This window comes from Electrona antarctica (assembly GCF_951216825.1).
Source record: "Electrona antarctica genome assembly, chromosome: 10".
In the NCBI taxonomy this organism is placed as follows: Eukaryota; Metazoa; Chordata; class Actinopteri; order Myctophiformes; family Myctophidae; genus Electrona; species Electrona antarctica.
In genome coordinates, this window is record NC_136791.1 from 42,840,410 (window position 1) to 42,864,374 (window position 23,965).

General features: G+C 45.3%; 2 protein-coding genes across 3 annotated transcripts in view; both read left to right on the plus strand.

Moving 5' to 3' along the window:
• Positions 1 to 4,723, plus strand: part of thada (THADA armadillo repeat containing) — a 129,689-nt gene extending 124,966 nt beyond the window's left edge. The window contains exons 32-33 of the mRNA XM_079511946.1: positions 1,769 to 1,941; positions 3,806 to 4,723. Coding sequence (XP_079368072.1) covers positions 1,769 to 1,941; positions 3,806 to 4,123 — 491 coding nt within the window. The 3' untranslated portion in view covers positions 4,124 to 4,723. The remainder of the gene's footprint in view (positions 1 to 1,768; positions 1,942 to 3,805) is intronic.
• Positions 4,724 to 7,610: 2,887 nt separating this feature from the next.
• On the plus strand, positions 7,611 to 11,179 carry zfp36l2 (zinc finger protein 36, C3H type-like 2). 2 transcript variants are annotated; one of them, XM_079512335.1, is made up of 2 exons: positions 7,611 to 7,973; positions 8,220 to 11,179. In XM_079512335.1, exons 1-2 carry the CDS (start codon positions 7,884 to 7,886, stop codon positions 9,486 to 9,488), a joined length of 1,359 nt encoding a protein of 452 aa, XP_079368461.1. In that variant the 5' UTR covers positions 7,611 to 7,883; the 3' UTR covers positions 9,489 to 11,179. The 2 variants fall into 2 exon arrangements, with proteins under 2 accessions (XP_079368461.1, XP_079368460.1); XM_079512334.1 differs by having other exon boundaries at positions 7,612 to 7,973; positions 8,217 to 11,179.
• The last annotated feature ends 12,786 nt before the right edge of the window (positions 11,180 to 23,965 follow it).

Consider the following 23,965-nt stretch of genomic DNA (forward strand, 5'->3'; position numbering starts at 1 on the left):
CTGAGGGTGGGCTGTATAGGGGGCAGCCTGTGATGATGTGTCTCTGAGGGTGGGCTGTATAAGGGGCAGCCTGTGATGATGTGTCTCTGAGGGTGGGCTGTATAGGGGGCAGCCTGTGATGATGTGCTCGGCAGTCTGTTCAGGCTCGCCACACTCGCATGCCGCGCTGTCCGACAGGCCCCCACTTCAGGTCCTGAGCAGAGCCAAAAACGCCCCCTAAGCCAATGGGAGTCTGCACCACTCGTGTAGCCAATCACGTAGTAGCGACCTAGTCATGATTGGCTGCCTCCTAAGCCCTGCCCTGCCCTGCCCCGCACCGCACCGCGGAAGGCTGCACCCACACTGCATACAACGCCAGCAGCCAACATCAGCCAACAGCTGCTAATGTTATGTGCTCATTTTGTCTCGCAAAAAAAAGTAATTTTAGCATGAACATCTTGGAAATATTGTGTGCCTCGTGATGATTGGGTCCAATTTTTAGTTCAGTGACCATGGAGCTAAAGTGAATGAATAGACTCCAACCTGCTTCCCGTCTCCTAAAAAGGCGTCTTCCCACTTCACGCAGATACGGGAAGTAAACCGGAGATGTTTCTGTCTATGTTTCTGTCTATTTATGTCTATTTCTGTCTTGGGTTGAAGGCTGATTTCACCCCTGTGCGATCATGGCAGACAAAAACTGGTTCTTCAGAAGTCCAGAGTCATAGTAGTGAAAAAGATCACACCCGTGTAAAGTGAGTGGTGCAACTCCATGTGGGGGTTCCCGGGGGGGAGGGGGGAGTTCCAGACCCACCGGTTCCGGGCCGGTGGAGAAATGACAGAGTTACCGTGTGGCAGTCACTGTACTGTACTGTACTGTACTGTACTGTACTGTACTGTACTGTACTGTACTGTACTGTACTGTACTGTACTGTACTGTACTGTACTGTACTGTACTGTACTGTACTGTACTGTACTGTACTGTACTGTACTGTACTGGCACACCCGAAAGCATCATATATACACAGTTAATACGTGCGTGTGTATTTGTGTGTGCGTTAGGTTGCGCACAGGTGGTGAAAAACAACCATGCTGTTTTCGTGCTCACACCCACCCACCCACCCACCCACACACATAGCTCCGTAAGGGAGTGGTTGCACCACTATAAAAAAAAGAGAGAAAAATCTAGTGGTGTAAGGCTTGGAAACGCAAGCCTAAAGACAGGAGGTGGCAGAAGTAAAATATATGCTAAGCTATGATGACTAAAACTAAGACCAAATATATTGACAATTTAGTCATCGAATAAAGTTTGTAATGATAATATCACAATATTCGATATATATTGCGAAATTCAATATGAGTGCCTAATATCGCCACAGATATCGTATCATGAGGTACCTCACCCCTAATAGCTGTATACATATTAGAATGGACCCCCCCACACACACACACACACACACACACACACACACAGTTATATCTGTTTACCCTCATACTACGTATCTGATGAAGATGCCCATCGGGTTAAAATGTCATTCATGCAATGCTCCCTGGGAGAAAGATTGAATGTGGTGGGTATTATTTTCCTTTTGTTCCATGTTGACACTAACTAAATTTAACCTTAGCTTCGGTTTATGGAATAAGGTTCTGTTTTGGGAATGTGAGTATGTCCCTGTCCCTGTCCCACCCCCCCCCCCCCCCCCCCCCCCCCCCTCCCCCCACCACCACCACCAATACACATACACACACTCTCTGCATGTGAGTCATTATCTGATCCGTTGTGTTTCCACAGATGCGGCCAGTGTGGCGGTGTGCCCTCCGGTCGCCCTGGACACCGGTGTGGGCCTTCTGTGCCAACTGTTGTCGCTATGGAGGCAGGTGCCAGCGGGCACCCTCGCCCTGTGCGAATGGCTGCTGGGAGAGGAAAGAGACAGCAAGACGAGCACGGATGAGCCCGCTTGCCTGGTGAGAGCCATGTTCATTCACAGAGCCACTTTTTATGTTGATATTTCACTTTCAATGAAAAGGAAGGGATGTCCGCACACTGTTTCTCTGCTCCCAGGATTTTTTTTATTTGGTACAACGTTTCGACCCTTACGGAAAGCAAAGCAAAGCAAAGCTCTTTGTTTACCCAGGATATGTGGACTGAGCTCGAGATGCTTGTTTACAGCCACGCCCTGCTCATAGAACATTTCATGGTTGGGGTTCAATGCCTTGCTCAAGGGCACTTCAGCGGTGGTAATTTTAACGTGCCGGTCCGGGTATTCGAACTGGCGACCTTCCGGTATCAAGACCGCTCCGCAAACCGTTCGGCCACCGCTGCCACGGGTCTTCGTCAGGAATGATATCATACCAGACGAAGACCCGCAAGGGTCGAAATGTTGTACCAAATAAAACTTCCCTTCCTTTTCATTGTACGTATATTTTTGACCAGCACCTGTAGAATTTCTGGAGATGTGCGTGCTTTCCTTTTGGACGATATTTCACTTTCACGTCATTAGAATGCGACAGATTTCTTTTTTACTTTTCATGTTTTATCCCATTTAGGCCTGACCTCGAAATTAAAAAAAATCTTCTAAATCCTCCAGTTTTCTGAAATAAATATTTTCACGATTTCTCAAAAATAGCAGATCTACAAGCTCATATCGCGCCACCGAGTGGCGTGCTATGAGCTTGTAGATCTGCTATTTTTCAATAGCTAAATTATAACATAATGTTTAAAACACCAAAAGGGGTTCCCGCCCCAAAATGGATTATACATTTTTATTTGAATGTGAAATATCCTTTTAATTAACAACCACATATTGGCCTGACTGTAATGCACTGCAATGACATCAGGGCGCAAGGGACGGTGACATAAGGAGCTTAGGTAGCGGTATATAAAACATGATAAATGGTAAAACAATATATTCATTCGACATTCATTATTCACCAACTATACAGAGTGCTTGGTGCGGTTAACCTATACAGCCTATAGTAAAGTATAACATGTGTTGTACTTGTAATAATAACAATAATAATAATAATCTTTATTTATAGAGCACCTTTCAGACATAAATGCACAAATGATACGTAGCTTGGGGAGTTATTTCAGTCAGATATACTCAAGCGGGTTCATGCTATGCTCAAGGGACATTAATGTATTCGAGGGTTTAACACATTTAGGCCTGATTTTTACGGTTTTCAAAAATAGCAGACCTACAAGCTCGTAGCGCGCCACTCGGTGGCGCGCTATGAGCTTGTAGATCTGCTATTTTTCAATAGCTAAAGTATAACATAATGCTTAGTTAAAACACCAAAAGGGGTTCCCGTCCAGAATGTGTTAATATGCTGCATTACTATGTGGGCGTATACAGTGTTTGCAAGACCCACACGTCATACGCTGACGCGGCAGTCAACTGACCAATTGGACGGGGTATTTAAGCTCACCTAGACTGCATGCATTCTTCCTGCCTTCCTCTCCATATGGTTCCTGGTTGTTGTTGTTTGCTCCCACCACCACCACCACCGCAGCACCACCGGTGGGCTCTGTTATTTCTGTTCCCCATGGGGGGTTGTTATTGTATATCTATCTCCCTGCTCTTTATGTTTAATGGTGGTGTTTAATTGTGCCGAGCAGGGAGGAAATTGCAGCAGAACCGAACGAGATAATATATTATATGCACACTTGTATTCTGATTCTATAATAAATATTGGTTAAATCTATTCGTGAGTTATCTGATTGAAATACAAATGAAGAGAAGGAAACAACAAAGGTATGGACAAAGGTGTAGACAAAAATTCTGCGTTACAGCATATTGACCCCTCTCCGTTTTTCTCACCTGACTAGGACGAAGAGGAGTTCCTTTTTGAGAAGGGGGAGTTGAACCTGTGGGCCGAACCAGTCCAGTGGGTGAAACTGTTGCACAGACACCTCGTCTCCCTGGTCGTCGACCACACCAAGAGCCAGGGGTCCACGACGGCACCGGACCAGACCCAGCTCCACAGACTGTCAGCCCAGGCACAGGCCCAGGTCCTGGGCTCCCAGCGGGCCCTGCAGGGCCTCTCAGCCCTGCCCCAGTTCTCCTGCACCATGGAGTACGCTCGCCTCACACTCGGGCACCAGAGAGCCAATCTGGCACTGGATGTGTTGGACATGCTGAAGTAGATTTAATTAACAAGGCTCTTTGAGAGCCAGGAAGTATCGATCTAAAGTTTTTTTTATTTTATTTTTTTATCCAGGGAAACATGGCTGCAGGGCATGGATGTTCTTTGACAGCAAAGCCCCCCTGCATCACAGTCGTATAATTCCACATATTGAAATGTGGCATCTGCTATGTAAAAAACCACCAAGTCTTCTACTGTTGAATACATAGCAGCAAGTCCACCGGTGTCCAAGCTCCCTCGGTTATAAGGGTGCTGCTTCACAGTAGCCCCCACTATTCGGGGTGCTTAATTTTACAATAAAAGTGTTTATCAATGAACTCTGCAAGGTCAGTCTCGGAAACTATCAATGAACTCTGCAAGGTCAGTCTCGGAAACCAACAAAGGGCTAGGCTCTCATTGTCACTCGGTGCCTCCTACAGCAAGTCTCTCAGACACAGACACGCTCCTTTTAGATTTCAAGGATTATTTTTACTTTGATTTGATTATCGTGTCTCTTAATTGTAAGTTGCTTTTTATAGCCGTTTATCAGAATGTACTTGTGACTGCGTGTTCTCTGTATGTTGATTTTACTGCTTTTAAACAGAATGTACTTGTAACGGCATGTTCTCGGCCCTGTTTTTGTTGTTTTTTTTACAAAGTAAATACATGACACTAAGATGCTATTAACTTGACTGCGCGCGTGTGTGTGTGTGTGTGTGTGTGTGTGTGTGTGTGTGTGTGTGTGTGTGTGTGTGTGTGTGTGTGTGTGTGTGTGTGTGTGTGTGTGTGTGTGTGTGTGTGTGTGTGTGTGTGTGTGTGTGTGTGTGTGTGTGTGTGTGTGTGTGTGTGTGTGTGTGTGTGTGTGTGTGTGTGTTCCCAAAATGTGAACGATATAAGATTGTGTATGTGCTACAGTAGCTTGCTTGGGTACATAACTGTCAGGCAGGGTTTTGAACCAAAGCATGAAGCCATAACATTCATTCAAACCATAATTATAATTTGAAGAATAACACTATGAGGCTCCATCTATCTCCCGGAGTGACAAATATCCACAGTATTTACATTCAGTTTGAGGAATCATACACGCACGCTATATTAACTTTTATATTTGGGTAGCGGGGATCTTGAGGTTTGGCCCAGGACAACACAGCGCATGTAGCCCGAAAGGCAAGAGTTTTCAACTTTATGGTCTAAGCATGGGGTTGTGAAAAGTGAGCCCCCCGTTTGTAGTTGCCTCACTGAAGTTGTATTTCAGCGTATGTCTGTCCTCTACTGTATATTTATGCGAGGTTTTATTTTCGTGCAATATTTAATTTACTGCAGGAGTCTTCCCATTGGACAAGGTTTTACGCTTCCCTCTAGTTTCCCCGGTTACGTAATTACGAGGGCAGCACAATGGCCTAGTGTCCTGTGTGTAGTGTGAGTATACTGTACAAGTAAGCAGACATTAGTGTGTACTGAGTTTATGTATGTGTGTGCCCCTCTCAGACAGCTGTACCCTCTCTCTCTCTCTCTCTCTCTCTCTCTCTTCGTCTTGGTAGCAGTGTGTTCCTTGTTACAGTAAAACTGACGTAATGTTTTGGAACGCCCGAACATCCCCCAGTAAAAACACAGTCGTGTGATGGGAGCGCGGTTTCTGCGGACGGGGACATGTTCAAGGGATTTCTCAGGAGACGAGCCCTCGCCGTGTCTGTCCTTCACATTAAGCTATTTATCATCACAGTGCTGAAATAGGCTGAGGGCTGCCCCAAACACTAATTTTAGGGCTGGTGGTAGTTAGATTCTAGGTCCTTATGTCACTTGTTTTTGACTGTTGCTATTTTGCAGCTATTTTACAACTATGTTAACGGTTCAGTACTTCAAGACAGTGGTTCTTTTAATTTCAAGGACCATCTTAACGCTGCGTGTACACTCATCTTAACGCTGAGTGTACACTCAAAGTAAGGGTCCATTTGTAACCCAGAGTCCTTGGACCTCACTTTGAGAACCACTACTTTAACCGATTTTGGGCGGGAACCCCTTTTGGTGTTTTAAACATTGTTATAATTTAGCTATTGAAAAATAGCAGATCTACAAGCTCATAGCGCGCCACCGAGTGGCGCGCTACGAGCTTGTAGGTCTGCTATTTTTGAAAAATCGTGAAAATTATTTATTTCAGAAAACTGGAGGATTTCGAATTTTAAGGTCCGGCCTAAATGGGTTAAGAGAATACTGAATCATGCAATAGGATGTTTTTTTTTATTTTTGTATTCTTTGAATCATACTTTCATGTTTTTTAATGATCATGCTGACAGCATCATTCTTATATGGAAAAGCCTGATGGTTAGCAGAGTCACAGTAAACCAGCAATTTACGGTGATATGTGTTGCGAGGCATTCTGACACACTACTGACCAAAATATCTGCCTTGGGGATAACCCTAATATGCAGTTATGTGCTTTGCTGCCAAATCTACAGTCTTTCCGCCATGGTTTGAAACTTGACATTAAGTTTTAGAGCACTTTGACAGTTTTAGTCTGAACATTCTAAGCCCTCATGGAAGGCGGGCCATGGGCAAGCCTGTGGCAATCCTGTTGGAAGTGCTCTCATTTTGACCTTATTTTTTTATTTTATTTCCAGAATTTCCACATTATTAAAGGGTTGAGTTTGGAAATTGGCCGGAATGAACCTTTAAAGTCTTGTGCAGAGTCTGCTCAGCAGGTGGCGCTTCAGTCTGCCAAATCATTCCAGCGTTCGCTCTCAGGGGGGCAGTGTTGCTCCGCTATTTCAGTAGAAGGCACATTCCTTCAGTCTGCCTGTGTGTGTGTAAGATTTTTGCAGCGGGGGAAAAACAAGTTTCTGTGAACTGAGGTCTGAGGAGAGTGGCTGGAATTGATTTGAAGAAAGTAAACGCTTTGCGTTTCTGCTACGGTAGATTTAACACGGGGTATTATTTACATTGCATTATGCATAAACACCCTCTGATGTTGAATACGATTGCTCAGCTATCCGACGTTGAGTTTTAATGTAAAGATTTAATAAGTAGGTCATATGTGAACACTGTCTGTCTGCTATATTTCCATGCGTAGTAGACTGGAATAGGTTACTGTTTCACTGTGGAAGTCGATTATGCAACCACTGGAGTCTCAAAATTGTACTGCACTCTGCCTGTACTCTCCTCTCTTCATACTTGTGGTCTCACCCTGTCCACAGAGAGGAGGGGGTATTGGGTGGGGGGGGGGGTTACTTCCATTATAAATATATTTTCCAAAACGTGAACATTAAAATTGTACTACATTCCTTCGCAGCAAGAGTCACCCAACCGCACACCCAAAAAGCAAAACCAACTTCCACAAGTTCGTTGTGTGATAAAAAAGTTTTTTTTTCTTTTAAGGGGGGGAGAGATGGGGAGGGAGGGAGGGTAGTATTACAAGGCGGGGTGTAAGAATAGGCGGCCAACCACTGAATGGAAGATTTTGGAGGAGGAGAAAAGTTTGGTTACAACTTTCAAGCCCGTTGATGCCCCTCCCTGAAAGGCTTGAACGCACGGAGCATTTATATACATGTGCACGCATAGCCCCGTCAGTGAAGCACTCTGGCTCAGCGCTTCTACCGGAGGAAAAATATCTACTACAACACAAGAACACAAAGCTATTTCCACCCCCTTTTTCCTCCTGTTCTCGCCGCCGCCGCCACCACTGGACTTGCAACGAAAAAACTTTTTAAGAACTTTCTAAAACTTCACAGTCGTGGCACAATCTACTCCAGTCGCTCCGTGCGTACTAGGATCGCGCTTGGTCCTCCATGAGAGAGATAGAGCGGCATCAAACTTCGGGAAACGAGATGTCTTCCACCATCCTGTCCGCTTTCTACGACATCGACATGCTTTACAAGGTAAATTGCTGTCATGGACCCGAACATGTTGACAGCCTGGCATCGTGGAAACTTAATTAAACGCGGCTGGATGGATTGCTTGATTGCGTCCCTGAATGCAGTACCTTTTTGAATGCAGCACGATCCTTGTTAGTTTAGCCACTAGCCATTATTACCACCAGCCTGTTGCTTTGCAACGCTGTGAAAAGTTTAGTTACTTTTTCTTAAGTTGCATTGCTAATTATGTATCTCTTTCCTCCCCAGCAGCAAGATAAAAGCCTGAACATGAACGCGATCCACATCAACAGCATGCTGGACAAGAAAGCGGTCGGCGCTCCGGTGAACAACACCAACGGCTCCAGCAGCAGCTCTTTCGCGCCGGGATTTTTCCGCAGAAACTCTGCCAGCAACACGGACTCGATGAACATGAACGGCAACAAATACTCCATGAGCTCCTACAGCAACCTGAAGGAGAGCAGCGCGCCGAGCATAAACAACAGCCTCAGTGCCACTGCCCTTATGAACAAGGAGAACAAGTTCCGTGACCGTGCGTACAGTGAGAGCGGAGACCGCAGCATGGACCGCGGGCAGCAGCAGCAGCAGCTTCAGGCTCAGCTCCTGCAGCAGCAGCAGCAGAAGCCCACCTCTCAGATCAACTCCACCCGCTACAAGACCGAGCTGTGTCGGCCCTTCGAGGAGAACGGGGCGTGCAAGTACGGGGAGAAATGCCAGTTCGCGCACGGCTACCACGAGCTGCGGAGCTTGTCTCGCCACCCCAAGTACAAAACGGAGCCCTGCCGCACCTTTCACACGATCGGTTTCTGCCCCTACGGTCCCCGCTGTCATTTTATCCACAACGCCGACGAGCGCCGACCCGCCCCGAGTAACGCCAACATGCAGGGGGAGCCTAAATCGGCTCGGGACCTCTGTGGCTACGGCCAGAGGGACGGCATGCAGCAGCAGCCCGGCTACAACCAGAGGGACAGACCAAAGCTTCACCACAGCCTGAGTTTCTCTGGCTTTTCCACCCACCATGGACTCGAGTCGCCCCTGCTAGACAGCCCCACGTCCCGCACTCCGCCGCCGCCCTCCACCTCCTCCTCCTGCTCTCCCAACTTCTATGAGGACGTGCTGTCACCCAACACCATGTCCTGTGTCAACAGTGCCTTCCCTTTCCCCGGGCAGGACCTAAAAGCCTTACTCGCCCCACTGGCCGTGCACAACAACCCTAACGGCTACGCCAACCTCTCCAACGGTGCCTACTATGGGAACATTCAAAGCAACATGTGCCCCCCGTCGCCCACGTTCAACATGAGCCACTTGCAGCAGCTGCAGAACTTGCAGGCCCTGCGACGCCTGAACGAGTCGCCGGTGTTCGACCCTCCTCCCAGCCCGCCAGACTCCCTCTCTGACCGGGAGAGCTATGCGAGCGGGTCCCTCAGCTCTTCTGGGAGTCTCAGCGGCTCCGAGTCTCCAAGTTTGGATGCCGGGAGACGTTTGCCAATCTTCAGCAGGCTGTCGATTTCAGATGACTAAATCATCCTCCTTTTTTTTCCTTTTTTCTTCATTTATTTCTTTCTTCTTGCGGATGAAAAGTACCCTTGACCTGGCATTAGTTTTCTTTTCCTCTATGTAATATGATAGCTGTATAAAAGTAGATAGCAACAGAAGGCATTCCATCAGTGCCTTGCCCAAGGGCTGCACTTCTTGGCAGTCCATTTGCTCTATCAGGCAAGTCACACTTTCCTGGGATAGATGTGTAACATGACTTGACAAGAAGAGACTGTAAGCGGTTTCAGATTTCCTCCATCCTGCCAAGAATATGCCTTGACACAAAGTAACATTTTTTTTCTTTCTTCAAATATATTTTTTTCCCTGAAAGCTTCAAGTTCCATTCCAGAACTGTATTATTCTGTCTCACAGCGCCACCCAGTGGTTATTTTGGTTAGTCTAAGTTTGTTGCTTGGTTAAAAGCACTCTTGAGTTTGGTTGTTTGGGGAAATCACTGCTCATGGTTGAATTATATATTTTTTTAGCTGTTTTTTGAGTGATTACATAGCGGTGCGTAACTGGCTATGGACTATTTAACTTATTTATTATCTTGTGAAAAAGTATAGGCTACATTGGTAATTTGTGTCCATACTGTATTTATCAAGTATGATGAAGCAATAGATCTATATTCTTTTATGTTTAAATTATGATCGCCATTATTAATCTGCATAAAAGTGGAGTGTATGTTCTTTTCACAGTAATATATATATATTGTTTTTCTCCTTTTTTTTTTTGTAACTTCACTTGGTTATTTTTATTGTAAATGAGTTAAAAAAAAGATCTTAATTTAAGAGAACGTATGTGATATTTATTTCATTAATTTTGTTTCCTTGTTTACGTTTAAAGTTTGCGTGGTTGCTGTTTTCTGCTCCTGAGGTTGCGTGTCAGTTGCTCTGTGGAAGGCGTTTTTGAAATCCCTATTTAGATGTTTCAGTAGAATGTATAAACGATGTGGTTGTACAGACCGTCCAAACCTTACTTTTTTTTATGACTATCTAGATCAGACTTCAGTGACAAAGAACCCAAGTCAATAAATTAACCAAAAAGTATTTTGTTTTTTTTATTTTGTTTATCTGTTTTGCACGAGGTCACACTGTGATTCCAGCCACGTGCTAAAGAATGTAGCAATCCCTTGTGCCCCAGTATTATTGTCGTAGTGCCTATGGGGTTCACACCATCTTGACATGCCTTATGATTAACCAAATAAAGTATTTTTTTTCCTACCATGTTATCTTTTTACAGTTGAACTGAATGTAGTGTTGGATTCCGAATTTTGTTTTTTTCTAAGGTTGTTACCACTCATCATGAGACACTCTTAGCGCAACAACCGTAACCTTTTCTAAGTCCCCATTCCTCCACACTTGTTTTGATTTAGATGTCCCTCTTTTTCTTTGAGATTGAATTGAGTCTGAGTCTTGAGAAATTTGCTGGATGGGGAAAGTGGTTGGACATGTTTGGTTTGTACATAGTAAGGTACAGGGGATGCGCACTATGTACTTTTTGACTACTTTATCAGAAGTAAAGCTTTTTGAATGTAACAAACGGACAAAAAGACAACATAAGTTGTAATATAATTATTTTTGGGGAGTCAGTTCACTACAAATTGAGTGTGGGACTGTTAACTTTGTACTGTACATTTTTGTAGTTCTCCCAATAAAAAATCATTTTGGAAAAAATGGCATGGTACTGGTCTACTTTCATGATTCTCAAGTTCATATCAAGACACCTGGTTTCCTATGAGTTTGATGTTATTAGGTCCCTTATTAGAACACTCCCTATGTTTACTGTTTTAGATGTCGTTACTCACAGAAACAAAAGTCAAAACCAATTATGTTCTACCTCACATGAGAAAGTCTAGAACTGTGTATCCATTGTATGCCTCCCTGTCCTTGACATGGCGCTCCTAGATAGTAGTTGAGCACAGTAGGGTCGCAAGACCCAACCCTTAGCCTAAACTACTTGGCTCAGGGCTTTGTCGCCTGCCCTTGTCCTACACATTAACAAGTGACCAGTAATATTTTCACAAGTTCCAGTGAAGATCTCAGTCACGAATCCCGCCCTCTGTCCCACACATCCATGTACATAGGCCTGGTACATATGGATAAGCTGTGTGAATGAATCATTATTAAAACTTCTCACGCTTTTCAAATAGGGGGGAAGAAATGCCACTCCTGCAATATAATAAGCACACTCACAAAGAGACTCTGTGTATCGTGTTGCATAATCTCCCATTTTAGCCTGTAGTCAATGGTCCAAAACAATGTCTGATATAGCTCTGCAATGTCTAGAAACCTGAGGTAAGAAAATAATTATTACAATAAAATTGGAAACAAAATGTGTGTGAACCCTGAGCCCTTTCTCAACAGTAGGGAAGTGAAAGTAAGTTTGAGTTGGCTGGTGTCAGACATGAAGTTGTATATGTCTAGTTGCCCGCAGTTAATATTTAATCTATTAATATAACATGCATTTTTGTCATCTCCCCTGACCTAGTGAACATTGCCCCTCCTCAAAAGACCTCCCATTCAAGAAAAGCAGTCACTTGAAGCCTTTGTGAGAGTGAAGGATTAGGGCCAAGCCCTGCCTTGCCTCTGTGCTGATGAACAGCCATTAAGCCATGTGTTCGGACGGCTTACAGTCAGTCCACCTGTTGATCAGTGTGAGAACTGAATGACTCACTCCTCCAGCACCTCTGAATGAGCTTGTATGTTCTATCTAGTATGATTGCATAACATCATTCACCATACACCCATGACTCACTTTGTCATTGAAGCTCGACTGTTTTAAGTTATGATCAAGTGGTTACCAGATCAACAGTCACGTTTCCAGGTTACACAACCATAATTTGGTTGCTGTCACATTCTAAAAATCACACCTGTGTGAAGTGAGGGGCGCTCTTATCATCGTACATCATTATGTCATAGCATGTTTATTTGCTCAGACACATGACGTAAATTCTCCATTCATTGTCAATGAGAATTTAATGTTTGTAAGACGAAAATTTACACTAACATCTGAATATACAGTAGGAGGGGCTAGCGCCCCTCAAAAACACAATTGGCTGCTATCGTCACCATGGTGACTTTAGGAATTGAACAGACACTGCAGTTTGTAGACAAGTGCTGCCTCACTGATGTGATAGAGGGTTTCTATTGGTTTATTTATCAAATTAAATCGTTAACCAGTTAAGAGACTCTTCCTTCAGCTGAAACAAGCAGGGTAATGTGGGCACACTTTTAACCCCTTCTTTCCCCCCCAGCAGCTCATCAACAAGCTGTTTTCCAGTTATCAGTAGTAGCAAAGTCATTAAGCACTTAAGCCCTAAACTAACTAATTTTGTTGTACAACCAAATAGTGAAAATTGCCGATCTACTAGCTTGATGTGATGCATTGTGAGCTTGTAGATCTGCTATATTTGCCTTTTTTATTATTTGCCAAAAAAATAGTTAAGAAAAAGTTCCTATGTTACTATGCAGTGCTGAGAGTTCACGGCGAGATAAGGAGCGCCGATAAAGCGCCCCGGCAAATATTTACTGTGTCCTCAAGATTTCATAAAGAAGTGTTTATCAGAGCGGAGCCAAAGAGCTACACAATGTGAGAGGGCCGGGCCATACATACTGATCCATGCACTGTACCTGCACCTGTTTGTAAGAATGACTGTGTCCCAGTTTGAACATATCCGTATACCTAAGTCCATAGCTATTGTATCATGTGATTTTATTCTATACAAGGACGTGTGTGTGTGTGTGTGTGTGTGTGTGTGTGTGTGTGTGTGTGTGTGCGTGCGTGCGTGCGTGCGTGCGTGCGTGCGTGTGTGTGTGTGCGTGTGTGTGTGGGGCCTATGCGGGGGGCTCACATAGTTAATGGGTCTCCTACAATGAGCCCCTACAATGAAAGGAAATACTCAGAGTTGTGATTAGGACAGGAAGAGAGCCAGTTCCTGGCCACAACCCTTTTCCATCTCTTCTCTGTCCTGCTGTTTTTCCTCCTCATTGAGTTCCCTTCGCAATGAGGAAGGGGGGGTGCTTCTAGAAGTAACTATTTGTGTTCCACCATACCGCACAGGGAAGCTTGGCTTGTCCTGGTATTGTTTTGGTGTGCTCGGTACAGGCCGCGGGGTCAAGTCCTATTAGCAAATATATTTTTAAAATGATTGTTTATGACTTGCTTTTGGCCAACGTAGGTTGCCAGATGGGTGGCTTTGCCACACAGGGCAGCGCAAGTGTGCGGGAAGTTTAGACAATTACCGGAAAAATTATTTGAAAGTCAATTTAATACAGATTTCTGTGATTGACAACTTAACCTGCATGCTATTATCTGAGCTTCCTGTGAAAAAAAGCCCACCCTTCTGGTGCATTCCAAGAAGGGAAAAAACAAATGCCAAGAATGAATGGCTTACCACAGGCCTGGTGTAGTAGCAGTAGAGGAGTAGCCTAGTAGTACTATTACTAGTACCAGTCAATAGATCAAAATGAGAAAGATATTGTTTAGACTTGCGATGTTAGATTATACGTCATTGGACACTATTCCTACTGTGTGTACGCTTTCAGTCGTACGTTTACACTTACAGTTCAAGTTCAAGTTCTTTATTAAAAACAAAACGTCTTAACTAACTACCTTGTGGAGACAAATATTGGCCGTGTCTTCATACTAGAGGTTCGGGCTGCTACAGGGCCATCACACGTCGCACTGCTGATCCGTCCGATATGTCTGAGCCATAGTGTCGGAGGCTTTGTCAAATGATCAGAGACAAAGTTGTACCCGCCTGTCTGTGTCCCTTTTATGCCCATATATGGAGATGCTACAGGAGTCAAACTGTAGATACTTCCTGTAACTAGAGATTAAAAAATCACACCTGTGTGAAGTGAGGGGCGATTTTATCATCATACATCATCTCATTCCGGCCAATCACAATTTGCGTCCTCACCTTCGTCTTCAATGTTTGTAATTACACAAACACTCAAAGCTGGCCATTCATTGTCAATGGCATTCGATGTTTGTGTTAACACAATGCTCTGGTCCATTAGAGCTATGGACCAGAGCTAGTGTTTACACAAACCTTCAAAGCTGAACATAGGAGGGGCTAGTGTCCCTCAAAAATAAAACTAACATTGCATTGACTAATCATAATATTATGCTCTTATTTTGAAATCCAGCGTTTGTAGAGGAAGTCCAATAGGCCTTATGCAGCCGACACTTCCGCGTTCAGCTTGGGCCGCCGGATCGCTTCCGGTCGGGAGAAACTCATTCACTGTGAACGTACGGTCGTGATTTTGTAGGAATAAAGTTCAGTACTTTATACAACACTATTTCATTTGATAATGTGATGCCATAGTTTTTCATAGTTTGTATTATTTGTGTTGCGACGTTGACATGATGACATGAGTTAGAAACGTCTTAAATCTCTGTAAACTAACCTCGCGTCAGAAAATAGAAAAAAGACTCACGTGGATTGTAAACGCAAGCAAGACTTTGGCCAAATTACATGAAAACCATGCTGGTCGCCTGGTCCTGTGACCTATAAACATTGTATACACGATTACACGTTGGAAGTGCGTTCTTTTTGAACCTCCGAAGCAGGTGAGTTGCAGTGGTTAATTATCTCATTAAAGTGCTAGTACTACGTGTGTGTAAAGAGAAAAGTCCGCACAACTATAGTGTGTGTGTGTGCGCTCGCATGCGTGCGTGCGTGCGTGTGTCAGTGCGTGTGCTCGCGCGCATGCATGTGTTTGATGTAGTATCTCATTGCTGTTTTGTTTGATTTGTTTGATACAGATCGAGTTGTTAATTATCTCTTGGTCTGTCTGATTAGAAATTCTGTCCCGTATTATGTGCATTTTAAATAACATAAGTCATATATATATATATATATATATATATATATATATATATATATATATATATATATATATATATATTGTGTACTATACTATACTATAAAGGTAGAGAACCACTGCTGTATTTAGATTTCACATCACAGTTTGGAAACCAATCCTGGGCCAGTGGGTGTTTGTTTCTATTTATAGTGACTCATAGGAATAGACTATGTGACAACCAGGTATAGTCTGGTGCCCACCGGGTGATACAGCAGTACCCCAGCCTGCATCCTCCGTGAGGAGGAAGCCCAAAAACCTTCCATGAGGCCTTTAGGCGGGCCATTCGAGCCGCAAGCGGAGCCTGCAGTACCACCGTTGCCCAGGTGGAGCCTGCAGTGCAGAACCATTGCGGCTCAAGAAACCACCACTCCTGAATGAAGTGTCTGGTGCTGGGAGTCTGGTGCAACGCACAGGTCCTGGCGGTACTCCTGGTGAGAGCAGGAGTGGACCTGGTGAGACGTAGGAGAGGCCCGGACAGGAGTCAACCCACAGAGCCTAGTCCCTCCACATGCCAGAATTGTACCTCCCAGTCCCGGCAGAGTAGTTCCGGAGTGGATCCAACGGATTGTGTGGCCCTGGTCTTTCCCTAGTGGGTCTGATCGAGGGTAGCTACTGGGACGTAAGTCGGGACTTGATCACCCCGGCTGGGTCACCCAAGTGAGGGGTATGATGTTCGCGAGACCCGAAAGCCCAATGACCTTGGGATACATCACTGAGGATACGTCCCAGGTGCATCCAAGCGATGTATTTTCATTGGGTGGGGATCTTTTTAGTGTAATTCTATGTTGCAGTTGGCTTTGCACAAAAACATCCGGTAAAAAAACATTTAAAATTTTTAATCTTCCATTCTGAACGTGTACATTTTTACTTTTACTTGAGTAGTTAGTTGAATGAGTACTTTTACTTTTTCCTAAGTCGTTTAGGTTACTATACCGCTATCTCAACCAGATCTCCAAATATGCTTATATACGTATATGGGCATATGTCAATATGGGTTTGTTTTATGTTTATGGTTATATCTGAGTCAGTGACATGCCTATATATGGATGTAGTAGGTTTGTTTATGGTTCTATCTGAGTCAGAGTGATGTGGCCGTGGTCTGCTGGTGCTTTAACCCATTTTGACCTGAGATCAGATTCTAAAAATGTCTTCTACATCCTGACAGTTTTCTGAAAAAGCTATGTGTGTATGTCAGTCGTTCTTCGATATTTCAAAAATAGCAGACCTACAAGCTCGTAGCGCGCCACTTGGTGGCGCGCTATGAGCTTGTAGATCTGCTATTTTTCAATAGCTAAAGCATAACATAATGCTAACACCAAAAGGGGTTCCCGCCCAAAACTTTAATATAGGATAGTACAGAGTAAAACCCTCACTGTTCATTTATCCATTTGTATCTCTGAGAGTGCAAATGCAAAATAAACACCTGAGGATCTTCCTGAAACTGAGAGTTTGACACAATCAGCCAACAATAACCCAATATCCTTTCCCACTGGCAACACGCACGCACACACGCACGCACACACATGCTGACTGCCCTATAGCCCACACAAGGTATAGGTATATGGCCAATATAAGCGGAGGTGCCGAGATGATGAATACCTTAATCCATTTTGACCTGAGATCAGATTCTAAAAATGTCTTCTACATCCTGACAGTTTTCTGAAAAAGCTGTTTCTATGTCAGTCATTCTTCGATTTTTCAAAAATAGCAGACCTACAAGCTCGTAGCGCGCCACTCGGTGGCGCGCTATGAGCTTGTAGATCTGCTATTTTTCAATAGCTAAAGCATAATGCTAACACCAAAAGGGGTTCCCGCCCAAAATGCGTTAATGTTGTTTTCCCAGTCCAGCGCTGGTCCAGCGGGCCTGTCCGGGGGAACGGGAGGAGGCTATGGGTGGCTGCTGAGGTGGTGGGTCACGTTTGACCCGCGCTGCTGGGTCCACCGTGTTCCTCTCTCCCTTCAACGCCGGCCCGATTGTAAATATTTACACAGCATCTTGTGAGAGGCCTGAGTGTTTACCGCCAATGGCTGCCGCTCCTCCCTAACACTGACGACACACAGTAAACTAAGCGCGCTGTGTGTGTGTGTGTGTGTGTGTGTGTGTGTGTGTGTGTGTGTGTGTGTGTGTGTGTGTGTGTGTGTGTGTGTGTGTGTGTGTGTGTGTGTGTGTGTGTGTGTGTGTGTGTGTGTGTGTGTGTGTGTGTGTGTGCGCTTGTGTGCGTGTGCGCTTGTGTGCGTGCGCTTGTGCGTATGCGTTTGTGCGGCAGATGATATGCTTACGGTTCCTATTAGTTTCTTCACTGTGTGTGTGTGTGTGTGTGTGTGTGTGTGTGTGTGTGCGTGTGCGTGTGTGAGTGAGTGAGTGAGGGGTCAGCCCGACACGGATGTGGATGCCAGTAAGTGTGTGTGTGTGTGTGTGTGTGTGTGTGTGTGTGTGTGCGCGTGCGTGTGCGCGTGCACGTGCGCGTGCGTGCGTGCGTGTGTGAGTGAGTGAGTGCATGCGCGCAAGTGACAATCTCCGTCTGAATGTGTGCATGTTTGTGTCGGATGAGATACTTCCCTTGGTCTCTCCATAGTTTACTAACATTGGCCTCTTGGCTCGCGCTCAGGCCCCAACTTGGAGCGCCGGTTGGTCTGCAAAACAACGGCCACAGCAGGCGGTGAGGAGAGGAGAGAGGCCAGCGCGTGGCCTCTGCCATGGTCCCTCGCCTCCGCCAGTATTAACTCATTTTGGGCGGGAACCCCTTTTGGTGTTAGCCTATGCTTTAGCTATTGAAAAATAGCAGATCTACAAGCTCATAGCGCGCCACCGAGTGGCGCGCTAGCTAGCTTGTAGGTCTGCTATTTTAGAAAAATGGAAGAACCACTGACGTAGAAACATAGCTTTTTCAGAAAACTGTCAGGATGTAGAAGACATTTTTAGAATCTGATCTCAGGTCAAATGGGTTAATGATGCCTGAAGAGAGAGAGAGAGAGAGAGAGAGAGGCCCGGGGGGGTGGGGGGTGGGGGGGGGGGGGGGGGAAGTACCAGAAAGATGGTACTAGTGCTTGTTTACCTCGCCCCACCCTTCATATACGCACTGTGGTGCCGCTGACATCACGTCTTTGCGGTGTGGAACATTCTCATAAAACGTGTTTTTTTCAGAATGTAAATAATACGGAGGGTTTAAATACCATTAAGGCCATATTTAGGCCCGGGGGGTTGCTGTATAAGGACGTGTCCTCATGAGTTCCGTCTGTTTTCCAGGGTGTGCAGTCGGTGTGTATAGGAGGAAGCAAAGGGACGCTTTTGCCGGACATATTATATTGAGGCAAAGAGGCATGTTGACATGTTTATAATTCTCTCTCTCTCTCCTGTTGCCTTCCTTTATAGCCTTGTTCCACATGTTCCCTACCGCCTTTGAATTATGTATTCTATACTGTGAGACTGCATTCAACTATCAGAGTTACAAATGGATACATTTCATGTGGACAGGGACAGTGATTCGGTGGCCCATTCCCCATTTCTCAGAAACAGTTTTGTCTTTTAACCCATTTTGTAAATGGGCTAAAAATGTCTTCTACATCCTGACAGTTTTCTGAAAACTCGTAGCGCGCCACTCGGTGGTAAAATTATAGCTAAATTATAACATAATGCTAACACCAATAGGGGTTCCCGCCCAAAATGGCTTGGTCCGGTGCAGTGGTTCAATAAGAACCAGATCGACGTGGTCGTTTGCTATATGTGACAGATAAAGACACTGTCTCAAATTTGAGACGAGGACCTCATTTTCCCATAGAAATGGAACCGGGGTTAGCCATAGCTGAATTGTCAACAATCGGCCTTAATATACACCAACCAGCAACACTTCCAGATTACCCAGCAGCCTCTTGTGACTTAGCTTTCTTGTTCTCAGAGTATACCAAGAGGATCAAGTGAGAGGATCCTGAAAATAACCCCCTAGCCCCCCCATATCTCTAGGCCATGTGTGTAACCCCCCCCCCCCCCCCATATTAACACTGAAGCATTTACAGACTGACATGAGAGCTGTGTACTGTAAAACAAAGGCCCTTTTTAGAGTGTTGAAATGGACGCCACGTCCCCTGAGGTGCCTTTTTTTTTACACTTTCAAAGCATACATTAACGCTGAGCATTTTATGGTGTGACGCTCACGCGATGGGAGAAGAGAGAGGTTGTGAAAGGGGTGAAAGTGTTGCGCTGTGGGCATTTGGACGTGGAGTTGTAAAATGTGACATGCCCCGTCTAGTTTACTGGGGGCTTTACTTAGGCCTGGGTGCGTTTCTCACATGCGATTGACGGCCGAGTCCAAAGGGGCGATAAGGAAGCATCTGTGAGGCCGCGAGAGAGGGGCGTGTCCTCTCCGCGAAAAGACTCACTGGCATGCCTGTGAATGTTCTTGGGTAGCTTTGTTGATATGCATGTGCGTTTTTTGCCCTACTTACCCGAGCTGTCGGACCAATGGCATTTAAACACAGAAGAACCACACATGAGATCTCGGTAATGAATGCGGTCGTGATGAATGAACCTTCACGATCGGAGCTGCGGTTTTTTAGGGAGCATGCTCGAATGAGAGCGAGAGCGAGAGAGGGGATGGCAGAATGATGTTATGGCAATAAGTGGCAGAGTGAGTTGAAAATATTTAATGGGGGTGTTTATTTGGAGAGGATCTTGGCAGTGAGTTTGTCTCTGACTTCTTCTTTCATTTGCCTTATTCCTCGGTAAACACGTTCGGCATGGACGAGAATCCTCAAGGTCGGCATGGGCCGCCTTGCATGTACTGTGTATCCGTGTATATGCGCGTGTCTGTCTGTGTGTTATATGGTATGTCTGTGTGTGTGTGTGCCCATCCAGCCATCCTTCCATCCATCCCTTCCCTTTATCCATCCATGTGTGTGTACTCTACATGCGTGCCGTATGTGCGTGTCCAGTCCACACACACACACACACACACACACACACACACACACACACACACACACACACACACACACACACACACCGCTGTGTAATTACATATAATCAACCAGACTGTTTATACTGTACAAATAGCATAACTATGCTGACTGAGTGGCTGTGCGGGCCCGGGGTGGAGGAGAGGAGAGTAGCGTTGTGAATGAGCCTGCATGGCCACTCCGTGATTACCCAGCAGGCCTAGGGCCAAGGCAGAGATTGTCATGCTGCTGAAGAGCTCTCTCTCCTCCACACACACACACACACACACACACACACACACACACACACACAGAGAGAAAGAGAGGCCTCGGTGAAAAGAAGGCCGGGTGAGGAGTGGGGAAAAGGACCTCAGAGGCTCTTTGAGGATTGACCTGCATCTGGGAGGAAGTTACTGGGGTCAGGGGTCAGCCCGACACGGATGTGGAATGGATGCCAGTAAGTAAGTGTGTGTGTGTGTGTGTGTGTGTGTGTGTGTGTGTGTGTGTGTGTGTGTGTGTGTGTGTGTGTGTGTGTGTGTGTGTGTGTGTGTGTGTGTGTGTGTGTGTGTGTGTGTGTGTGTGTGTGTGTGTGCGTGTGTGTGTGTGCGCGCGTGTGCGTGTGCGTGTGCGTGTGTGTGTGTGCGTGTGCGCGTGCGTGCGTGCGTGTTCACAATTCCTACTGCATACGTGCGTACATCCATATGTGTGTGTATGGTGGTGCAGGGGAGGCGGTTACATGGTGCAGCTCTCACTCATGTCCATATTTCATATCCGCGGCTTTCAAACAAAGCCCTGTGTTGATACAATCTCCTGGCCAGGCCAGAGGAAATGAGTGTTTGTACGCTCGCTAATGATGTTTCTATTTCTCTTTTGTAATGCATGCTTTCTCTCTCTCTCTCTCTTTCTTTCTTTCTTTCTCTCTCTCTTTCTTTCTTTCTTTCTCTCTCCCTCTCTCTCTCTCTCTCGATCTCTCTCTCTCTCTCTCTCGATCTCTATCTCTCGATCTCTCTCTCTCCCTCTCTCTCTCTCTCTCTCTCTCTCTCTCTCTCTCTCTCTCTCTCTCTCTCTCTCTCTCTCGATCTATCTCTCTCCTTCTTTCCCTTCTGGACTGCACTCATTAGATGGCTGTGTTTAATTTCCCCACATAACCACACCATACTATTAATTCTGGAATATATGGGGTGGGGGGGGTTTGATCACTTGAACGAGGGTTCATGTCCTAGGTTTCAACTAATCTATGCCATAATTTTGCATTCCTTTACATTTTTATCTGTAAGCCATCGGCACGTCTGCGCGATCGTTTTTTTGTACTTTGTTTTGCTTAAGATTAAACTCTGGGTCGACGAAAAACGGCCGGTACCTTGACTCGGGGAAACATTTGCTGTTTACGGAGAACAAACAGATGGGCCATTTGGCTTTCAGTGGGACACACTGTCCACCCACTAAAGCCATTCCTGGGGCCTGCTTTTGTGCACGTGCCCATGTGGTTGTGTTTGACCATTTGCCCGTGCGCACAGTGTGCGCACAGTGCACGTGTATTTGATTGAGAAAGATTGACTGCGATGCAGCTCGCCATACTGGGTAGGTCATGGGTCTTCAAGAAGCGGTCCGGGGTCTAAAGTGGGCCTGCCAAATACTTGTGTGTGTGTACTTCTTTATACATTAACCACATGAACGCTAATATCCATATTCTAAGGGGAACATAAAATCACAGAAAATAGGATTAGGGGGGGGAAAGGCAGAGTTTAGTATTTGAGTTTATAAGTTGTCTGTTGTATGTCTGAAAATACACATGAACATGAATCCAACATATTCAAAGATAACCTCAGACATTAATTTACACAACAGTGATGATGCCCCCCCCCCCCCCCCCCCCCCCCCCCCCCCCGTGGCAGCACAGTAAAAATTCTGAGTGTTCCTTTTATCCAGAGAGTCGGAGAGTGTACAAATATAACCAAATGGAGCAGTCCATGGCCAAACGCATATCAATCCGGGGGTCCTTACACCAAGAAGTTTGAGTAGCACTGACTTATATGGTCAGCACTTTAAAACCCATTTTGGGCGGGACACCCCTTTTGGTGTTAGCATTACGTTATGCTTTAGCTATTGAAAAATAGCAGATCGGTGGCGCGCTATTTTTGAAAAATCGAAGAACGACTGACATAGAAACATAGCTTTTTCAGAAAACTGTCAGGATGTAGAAGACATTTTTAGAATCTGATCTCAGGTCAAAATGGGTTAAGTACATGTACTCGGTTCCTTCCCAGCAGTATGTACTGCTGCAGGCATGCGGCCAGTAGGGCCACTCCATCAATGCTCCCTTTAAGGGTCAGTGGAGCAAGGCCATGACACAGACCACCTTTTATTCTGCACTCTCTGGACACTCACTCATACAGTGCAGCGAGAAGTATCTGCAGGACACACACACGCACACACACACACACACAACACACACACACACACACACACACACACACACACACACAGTCACACACACACACACACACACACACACACACACGCGCGCGCACGCACGCACGCGCACACACACACACACAGCTTGCACACTTTAAGAGAAGTCACTCTTTAATGCAGGCAATGAAAAACGCGCACAACGTAAACACGTACACGCAGCCATGCGCGCGCACACACACACACACACACACACACACACACACAGAGACACTGAGCAAAGGCCATGTCTATGTGTGCTTGCTTATTAAGCACTACTGGTGGACCAAGAAAACACACCTTATGCACCCATCTGCCGAATATCTGTCTTTGAATACACACACGCATACAAAAACACACTGTCAACAAACAAACAGCTTGTGTTTCTATGACGGATTGATCTAATTCTAAAACATATCCGTCTATATACTGTAGCCAGGTGTTCATTGGGAATGTGCCATTTACCACTTTTGGTGTTTTAACTAAGCATTCTGTTCTACTTTAGCTATTGAAAAATAGCAGATCTACAAGCTCATAGCGCGCCACCGAGTGGCGCGCTATGAACTTGTAGGTCTGCTATTTTTGAAAAATCGTAAAAATGAGGGACAAATCTTTGAATATATTTTCTTTCAGAAGACCTTTTTTTTTATTTCGATGTCAGGTCTAAATGGGTGATATACCAGCCCAGTGGCCTTGTGGCCATTCACCAGGTGTTCATTGGGAATGTGCCATTTATTTACCACTGGTCCTTCAGAACAACATCATTATGCTATTCACTGTTTTCACCCACGTTTAAAGTGGCGACCAACAGCTGCCTGATATCACAGCAATTATTTTTTAACCCCGAAAAGTATAGTTTTTGTACAACCCTGTTTCTAGATCATTCGATGAACACAGAACATTCAAAGAGCAACGTGAAGGCCTGGGCCATGGCTCAGTGGTCCAGGCACCTTGGCTGGTATAGAGGGTATGCGCATGCTTAAAGTGAATGGCACATCAAGTGGCAAATCGAGTGGCAAAGCAACATGCAAAGTGAGTTTAACATTGTTTAATGTTGTTTAATGCAATCAGATATGACTTTTCTGTTTGTATGTATGGGCTGTCGAGGCCAGGAAGTAGTTTTCTGCCACTCAGTAGGCGTTCCTGCATAACTTCCTGGTTTGATGATGATGTCACGCGCATACCCTCTATTCCAGTCTGGTAGTG